The following is an 8,985-nucleotide window of genomic DNA, read 5'->3' as shown; positions in this document are numbered from 1 at the left end:
GTTCTCCCTCGGCTCTTCTGTCCCCCTGCGGCCCCCCTGCCTCTTCCCCTTGTTCCGCTCTGCAAGCCCCTCCCGGCTACTGCGCCTCGGGGCGCCTCCAGGAGCTCCCTCCGCAGTGACCCCCGCCCCGGCCCCGGCGACTGCTGCCCACCTCGGCAGCCTGGCGGTGTCTGCGGCCTCCCCGTCCTGGGCGCGTCCTCGGCGTCCTGGGCAGACCTCTGGAGCGTCTTCTTCCAGATGCCGTTCCCGCACTGCCCGGCGACGCTCCTCCAAGGCCCTGGGCGCTGCGACCCTGCTGGGACGTCACCGGTGCCCTGCCCAGGGTCCTCCTCGGGGAACAGAGAGCCTTAGACGCTGTGGTGGCGTCCTCACCCGCGGGCCGGGTCCGGGGCGCTGCTGCAGCTCTGGGAGGCGGTTACTTTCTATTTGTTCGTAAAGGGGCCTTGCTCCACGGCACAGCGGCGGGGCTGCCGCGCGGGCCCACGGGGGAGCTGGGTGTCGGGTGCTGACTTATGTCACTGCGTGTCTGTAGTACACGGGGCAGCCAGCACGGGTCCCCTTAGGGAAGAACAGGGGGGCCCGGCGCCACGCCCCCTGGGCACGTGCGTCGTAGAAAGGCTTCTGGGCGGAGCACTCGGGGTGTGACCTAAGGACACACATTCCATCGCTCCCGTTCATCGGCTCTAAAAGGGGAGAACGTCTCAGAGGTGGGCACTTAGGTGTGACTTCCATGTGGCAACGCAAAACCGAGCTCAGTAAGTGGCTTATTTCATGACTGGGTCCCGCACGCGCACCCGCACCGCAGCACGTACAGCCGGGCCGCCTACGGGAGCGCAGCTCCGTGTAAAATCCAGCACTCCAGAAACTTTTCCTGGCAGATATTGTATAAACGGGAGAGACCTAAGATGTTATACTTGTACAGTTATATGTTTTAAATTTCAACACGTGAGGAGCGTAGAACAGGAGAATAAATGAGTCTGGAATTGAGACATTCGCTTTGACTTCGTCAGACCTTCAGAATGTCCTAGTTTCCCTGCCCTCGTGTAGCTCATGTGTTTCGTGAGCAGCACTTCCATGTGCTCTGCAGTCTCCCTGTGTGGGTATTAACTGGTGTGATCCCCACTTCAGGACGAGCGGTCTGGGTGAGAGGCGGGGTGGCCGGCGTCCAGTCACATGGGGCTGGGTCAGAGCCTGAGCTCTAGGGGCCAACGTCTTCACTGCCGTGTGACTTACAGCAAAGAGCGCCCTGTCCATGGAGGAAATGGGTGACACCCATGCCACAAGGATGCTTCGGCCCTGTTTCTTGTGACGTGACTCCTCAGCTGTGAAGTGAGGTCCACTCCCGAGACAGAGGCCACTCCCCGGGACCTCCTCCCTCCTCCCATCGTTGCTGGTCCCAGACGCATCGTCTGACCAGCGAGCTCCCCGCCTCGCTTCCCAGCAGCACCGCGAGCACCCCCTCTGTCTCCATCTCCTCTGTTCTGTTCCCAGCCGGCACGCCCCAGTATCTTGATCTCTGAGTGTAAGACCTCCCGCCTGGCGGGCGAGCAGGAAGGCGGTGTGGGAGAGTCCCCGTTGCTCTACCTGGCCAGTGAGATGGGTGTTGTCTGGGAAGCTTGCACGGACTCGCCCTCACTGAAGGCCACATAACATTACTCTCAGTCTGTAGAAAACCGGCCATGAATCACGTGTTGCAAGTGCACACCTTTTAGTACCATTTCCCCGTGGGAGGCTGCTGATACGGAAGCAGACGCTGTGACTTTAGAGTCATCTGGTACCTTGTAAAGCATCTCACGCATTTGTGCTGCTGAGATGCTGAGGACCCCCTTCCCGCCGGGGGAGGGCCGGTGAGAAATCACAACCTCACAGAACCTGCTCTCCAGGAAAACCTGCCCTCAGGTGATGGGCGGCTGCTGCCTAGCTTCCTCTGGTACCAAATGTGAGCTTCTGGAAAGCTGGTCACACCTGAGAGACACCAGGTAACACTTCCCCTGAGTATATTTATGAAAACCTATGTACCTGGACCTCACGGGGCCCAAGCTGTTCTGGAGAAACAAGACAAAAATTAAGCAGACACACATGTAAATTTCTTGAGGGTCCAGTTAGTGGTTTTACATTTATTCATGTCCACACGGGTCAGCTTTTCAGCCGTGACAGTGAGCCCACTGGTCCTGACCAGCATTGAACCGTCAGTGGTTGACACGCCCTTCCACACTGAGTGGCGTTTTGCAGTCTCCGCCCCTCTCAGGAGGCCTCTGGAACGTCCCTTTGCTCACCTGGGGCCGAGCTCCAACCACAAGGCCATGTGATCTCTTACTCTGTTACGTCAGGTGCCCGAGGTCCTAAAGGCAAGAAGCCAGGCTTGAGTCCCTTTTCTGTCACGGCTGTAATTCATACTCGACAGGTGCGAAGTCAGAACGTTGGGATAGACCCACCTATTGTACTGCAAAGGCTTCGAGCAGTGACTTCCGTCCCACCCTGCCACCCTGCACCTGTGCGGGCTCTGACCCCCTTTTGGCCTCAGTGGGCCAAGTGCCGGTGTGATCGATGAAAGGCAGGAATGGCCTCTAATACGCACTGGTCACACTGGGAGGACTTGGAGTGGAGAGAAATGACGGCGGTGGGGAGCGAGTGACCCGCCATGCAGGACAGCTGCAGCGGCCAGTGGCCTTCTGCGCTGCTCGTTTTAACACACTGGATGGAAACACGGCCGTGTCCCTCTGTGCTGCGGGGTGACTGGCACAGGTACCTGTCACGCAGCGTGGACGGTCACTCCAAGGAGACACGGGAACCCACTGAGTGGAGAGCTGGGGCTCCTGTCACATGTTCGAATGGAGGTACAGACTCGATCAGGGGTGCATGTGCCTTAACTGCCCCCCAGACAGGCAAGGGGACCCCCATTTTACTGCTGCTTCAGCCTGATGGCCCCGTGACGTGAACTGTCCCACTACCTGATCCTTAGTCTAGGGACAATTTAAAGTCATGGCCAGGAGCGAAGTAATGCCAGTGGAAATGAGACCCACATGTGTCCGTCCAGTGGGGGTAGGGGTGGGGCGATGGACGGACAGAAGCAGTGCCCCGAGCTGTCCCGCAGGTGCACGTTCCACGTGGCTGAGCACAGAGGTGACCAGAGGGGGAGGGGTGCAAGGGGACCCTGTGTTCACGTGAGTTAGGTCAGATCTTCCAAGGGGAGATGCTAGGTCGGTCTGTGAAATGAAAGGGAATCTGGGCAGGATTTCAGGAGAAATCAGTCCCATTGTTTCATGACCCAGCACTAAGCGCACGGCTCCGAGGTGTGCAGGGGGCAGCTGCCACGGTGCCACGTGACGGGGTCAGGTTGGAAAGAGACACCGGCCCAGCGCCTTCCATCTGCGTCTGCAGAAAACACCAGGAGTGGGGTCACACCGCACGACAGGGCGCTGCAGCGTGCTTGCCGCGCAAACGGCACGTTCATCAGAGTGGGTGGGACCTGACGCCCAGGGTCTGCGCCTGTTAGAAATCGCGCGTTTCCTTCTCTCGCAGTAACTGTTACCAAACAAAGCAGAAGGACCCCCAAGTGTCCGGTGTTCGTCACCCAAAGTCCCGTCCTCCGGAGCGGCCTTTCCCAGAGTCCGGGAGAACGCCCACTGGAGGGAAGGCCGGCGGGGCGCGCGGCGGGCCCTACGTCTGCCAGCACTCGTGCCGCGTGCACGTGGCCTGCCGCTCGATGCGCCAGGTGCCCTCCTCGTAGGTGCAGTGGCAGACGGTGCAGTCGTCCGTCTTCACCTCCCTGCCGGCCGGGATGACGGCCGTCTCCGCGAAGCAGTTGGGACCTGCAATGCAGAGACAGGCGCGGTGAGCGTGGGCAGAGGCAGGCGCGGGGGTCCTGGGCAGCGGGCTTTGCAGGCGCACGGCACTCGCTCACGAGCACCAGGGAAACGGGACAACGTAAGCAGCAGGACGCATGCACACCCGTTTTCTGACCTGTAACCAGCGGCACTCAAAACCCCTGTTATACCTGACGCCCCTGTTGCTGTCACTAACGGATGATCCCATCTGGGGGCCTTGGCCATCGGCCAGATCTGCAAGCCTTGAGTCAGTTAATTCTAAGTAACCCTAGAACAAACCACAGTGAACCGTGGCTCAGAGTCTTACTCCTCGTGGCCCTTTTCGGAGGGAGAGTTAAACCAGGTACTTGAAATAATCTGTAACCTATGTCTGTCCACAGCACGTACGTGGCTTTGCCAACTCGGGACAGTCCCCTGGGGACTCCGGACACTCGGCTGCCCTCCCGCCCCCAAAGCTTCTGGCTCCCGGCTTGGAGAGTTTGCTCTGGGAACAGATTCCTAGGGGACGCCGCTGCCCCACGCGGGAACCGTGCTTGAGAAGCCCCGTCTCGCAGGCCAGGGCTGCGTCTCCCCCCTCTGTCCCCAGGGACCTCCCAGCCCCTCCCTCAGCACCAGCTGTCCCCTTCTCAGGCAGCCCAGGCACCACAGCCACACACGGCCTGAGGCTGAGCTCGCGGGCAAGGGCAAGGGCACGAGGACTCCAGTGTCACAAAGGGTTGAAACACACAGTCTCGTGCCGTGGCCCCCGCGCCAGGTCCAGGTGGGAACCGCGGCCGTGCCTGCGCACCCGCCTCTACCACACCAACGCCTGTCTGTGCGGGGCCTCGCTCTCCCTCCCTTCGCTTGTCGGGAAACCTCGCAGCGCTGACCCCACTCGACCGTGGAGGGCTCTCGTGCAGTCACTAACAGCTCGTGGACATTTATGTCCCGCAGGAAAACCAAGCAATGAAACAGTAAAAGCGTGGCCAACCCCTTGGCGCCGCGTATGCAGAGCCCAGAGCGACGCTGGGGGGCAGCACAGGCTCCTTCGCCAGGCAAGGGTGTGGGTGCCCTGCACCCCCGTTCCCAGGTCGCTTCCCGACAACAGCGCCCTGCTCTCCTGTCGTGGTGATGTCAGCCACGGGTCAATTTTTACTTACCTGGATTACAGAACACCCGTTATATTAGCGATCTACACATAACCTCCTGTTAGCAGGAGCAAAGTCCGTCCTATCCATCGGATTTCTGTTTCGTCTTTGCTGACCCGCCCTTGATTCCTGCAGGAGCAGCAGGGGGTTCACCGCAAGGGTGGGGTGGGGGGCACTGAGGCTGAGCGTTCAGGCTACGAAGTGTGACACCCCGGGGAGGTCTCTTGTTCAGGTGGGAAAATTGAAACAGCTCTCCAGACGGTCCGGTCGAGCTCAGATATTTCTCAGACGTCTGGGACACGGATGTTCGTCTCTCAGACTGTTGTGGTGCCGCCTGCCATGGGACGTGGCGTCCGTGTGTCAACGTGACAGCCGTGGGTCACGGCGCAGGGGCCGTCTGTTCGCTGCAGCTGAGGGCCAGCCCAGGCTTCCCGAACGCTCCGCAGCCACTCGGGGTCCTCAGGAACAGGGTGGCCGAGCGCGTTCAGGCCCCCCACGCCTGTCACTAGGCACCGGGCAGAGCGCCCTGGGCCGAGCCCCTAGCAGCATCGCCTGGCAAACGCGGACGCTGCGCCTGAAGCTGACTTGGCAGGTGGTGCGAAGGCTGAGCGAAAAGAGCAGGGGGACGCCCGTAACCAGGAGAACCGTTGCCAGGCTAGTGACGCCACGTTTGTTCCCGCTGCAGACCCCGTGCTGGCGGGTCCTGACCCGCTGAAGGCAGGGGCCAGCTGTCGGGAACGGGGAGGGGGACCTTGAGATAGGATAAGTCGTCGAGGCTCATGGGAAACAAAAACGCAACAAGACAGCCTTCCCCCGGCTCCGGCTCTGGAGCTGCCCGCGGCGAAGGCTGATGGTTTTCCCAAAGACGTATTTCACGGAAGCGTCAAATAAAATATGAGTTATCGGAACAGCATACCTGTGAACACCTCTTGAGAAGTAGCTTGTATTTCGACACAAGTGTGTGGTCTTAAAAGAGCATTCACGTCCACTTCGTTATTTTTAGAACTCGGGGAGACAGGTGTGGCCCCACTCAGAGGGGCAGATGGAGGACCCAGGCCGTGAAGGAAAATGCACGAATTCTTCCTCGTTTCTGGGGTAGTTTTGTTTCCATCAAATCCGCGCTGCTGTGGCGGTGGGCAGCCTGAGTCTGCCTGGTCACGGTCCCGACGCCCGGTTCCGGTTGACTGACTGTGTCCTGGGACCCGGAGTCACGGTCTGCAGGACGCAAGCTGGGGACCGAGGTCCCGGGCTCCGCCCACCCTCAGGCGGCACACAGCACCGGGCGCCTCTGCAGGGTCACGCCGGCCCTCCGCACACCCAGGGCGGGCATCGCCACCTCCGCCACCGCCCCCAGCTGTGGTCTGGGGCTCCCCCGCCCGCCCGCCACCCCACTGCTGCAGCTCCTGGCCGTGCTGGTACCAAATTCTGACACCAAGCGGGTCCTCCTGCTCCCGCTGTCTTCCTTTCCAGCAATCTCAGGAGTGACACCTTTAAATGTTTATGTTAGTGACATTTCCGTCAGCACCATCTCCCTGGGGAGCTGTTAACGGATGTGGGTGAACCAGGTCTAAAGCTCCCCCAGGAAGCCGGCCGGAGTGGAAGGCTGTCCCTGCACTCCTGTCCGTGTGCTCTGGACGCTGGAGAGGCCGCCGGCACACGGGGGGGCACTGGGTGTGGCCGGTTAAGTTTCACGAGCCCCCCGTCTGTGCACCTCCCGGGGCAACGAGGAGTCCTTAGCAATAAGGGGACACGGCAGGCTTCCGGGCGTCCGTCCTCAGAGAGAAAGGGACGCTGCCCCTGCGCTCCCCCTCCCCGCCCTGCCCCCCCCCCCCCCCGGGCCCACCTGAGGCCCGCTCCTGCCTCGGCTGCTCTGAGTGGGGAGGACGCACACGCAGGGCCACCCCACAGCCCAGGGGCCTGTGCACTGCGGAGCAGAGCGGCCCCTGGCCCCGAGCTCCGGCCGCCCGGGCGGTGTCACGGCTGTCCTGGGAGGTGGCTGCTTGTGTTTCATTCCCTCCTCCGAAGGAAAGGACAGCCCGGGGCAACCCCACGGAGCCGCCCGCCGCCCCTTAGTGAGGGGGCCCAGCGCCTCCCCCCAGGACGGGGAGCCTGGTTTCGCACCTTCGGAGTCAGGACTTGACCGTGACGCTTGCTCTGGCCCCGGGACTCGGCGCAGGCAAGACTGCAAAGGTGGCGAAGGGCCGGCGCGCGGGGGGCCGCCCGGGGGCCCCCAAGGCACAGACCCCGCTGCCGGGCGGCACCAGCGCTGGGACTGGGCACCGGGCAGAGGGCAGGAGAGCAGGAGGAGCCCGCTGGCCAGGGCGGGACCGAGGACAAGCGGGGCACCTGGGGCAGCGGGGACCCGAGCCGTGCGGCCCAAGCTGGGCCTGGCAGAGACGCGGCCTCCTGCGGCGGGGCCGACGGGGAAACGCCTTCGCGTGTTAGCGGGGCTTGGAGCACGCGTGGGGCAGCCAGCACTGTCGGCTTACACGTGGAAGTGCCCACGTCCCTAACACCACCGACCAGACGGCCCGAGGGAAGAGAGGGCCCCGGGAGAACGTCAGCTGAGGCGCAGCTGGAAGGTCCTATCGCGACCTGAGGACGTGGCGGGCGGCGCCTACGGTCTTCCAGCTGCGCCAGCGCCCCTGGGACACGGGGCTGTGGGGACAGCGCGGGGCTGGGCGGCGGGAGCCCTGCCCGTGGGAGCGGAGGGGGCATCGCTGCCACGTCGGGCCGCTCGCGTGCGCCCCGAACCTCACGCCCGAGGAGGAGCGGACTGTCAGATCCGGGGAACCGACGAGGCTCGCGGGGAGCGTGTGACACGGACCAGGACAGGGGCCGGGTGGCCCGCTGAACGGAAGGAGCTGCCGGCGTTTCTCCCGGCTCCTGCTTCTCCCGGCTGCGGTGCGGCCTCAAAGGCTGCGTCCCCGTAATGCAGCCTGGAGAGCCCCCCCACGTTATCTCAGGTGGGCGCCGGGGTGCCCGCCCCCCTAGGTACGCCCCTGCTTCAAACAGGGCGCAAGGCCACCCCAGTCGCCAGCCGGGCCGGCGGGCAGAGGCGGGGTTCAGCCGAGCCTGCCACTCCAGGGCCCGCCAGCAGGGGGCGCCGCCGTCTAGGTCACGGCCAAGGGGCGCCCGTGGGAGTCCAGGCCGGAAAGGGTCAAGTCCGGGTCAAGTTCAGCCCTTGGGGAGAAGCCCAGGTCGCAGGGGTCTGTGCTGGGCGGGTCTCCGGAGGAAGGCGGTCAAGGCAGAGGCCCTCCCTCCCCGAGACGCAGGTCTGCAGCCACACGGCCCAGGCCCTGCCGGCGACGGGTCTGTCTCAGGACTCGGGACCGGAGATGAGGCCCTTGACCCACAAAGCGGTTCCCACCCTCGCCCCGCAGTGAAAGCCTCGAGCCGCCCAGGCAGGACCCACCACCGCGGCCAAGGCCCAGCTCTGCTCCTCGGCCGCTGCCCCGCTGCGTTTGCAATGGTGACAGAGGCCTGGTCTAACGGGGGACAGCCCTGCTCCCCGCCGCGCCGGGCCAGCGTGGAGCTCCTGAGGTCCATCGGCCGCACGGGCCACCGCAGCCACCGCTGCCCGGGGCGCGGCCGGGGCTGGTCTGGGGGGCCCTCCTCCCACCCGCACAGCGCAAAGCAGCGCTGTGGGGTGCCCTCCAGCCGGGACGCAGGTCCGGGGACGGTCACCCACCTGGACACAGTGGCGCATGTGCTGCATCTCCTGTGTCCTGGCGCCCAAGGCTGTGACAGGGTCTGCGGCCCTGCTGCCTCCCAGGGTTGGCTGGCTCCCAGCGGTAAGAAGCAGCCCCATGGAGGTGGGGGGTTGGGGGGCGTGATTTTCACGTGTAAACCAACCAACCCAGAGCCCACACTTCTGGCCCCCCCTGGAGCTCTTGCAGGCCACTGTCCCCCTGCCCTGAGCACCCCGGGGGCAGCGGCCGCACAGCAGGGACAGGTCCCACGGTGTGATCCCACCTGTCCAGCCCTGAGCCTGCGCACCTGCTGGCCTGCGCCTCCCCACAGGAGCCTTG

At 63.7% G+C, this 8,985-nt stretch overlaps 1 protein-coding gene across 1 annotated transcript in view; it reads right to left on the bottom strand.

The window, feature by feature from the left end:
- Window positions 1-2,082: 2,082 nt before the first annotated feature.
- VWC2 (von Willebrand factor C domain containing 2) overlaps window positions 2,083-8,985 on the bottom strand; it is a 37,179-nt gene continuing 30,276 nt past the window's right edge. Inside the window, exon 3 of the mRNA XM_090287772.1 lies at window positions 2,083-3,812. Coding sequence (XP_090143898.1) covers window positions 3,661-3,812 — 152 coding nt within the window. The 3' untranslated portion in view covers window positions 2,083-3,660. The remainder of the gene's footprint in view (window positions 3,813-8,985) is intronic.

This window comes from Furipterus horrens, unplaced genomic scaffold, assembly GCF_987537825.1.
Source record: "Furipterus horrens unplaced genomic scaffold, mFurHor1.1.pri manual_scaffold_9, whole genome shotgun sequence".
Classification (NCBI taxonomy): domain Eukaryota; kingdom Metazoa; phylum Chordata; class Mammalia; order Chiroptera; family Furipteridae; genus Furipterus; species Furipterus horrens.
This window is presented reverse-complemented; position numbering and strand designations above follow the sequence as displayed.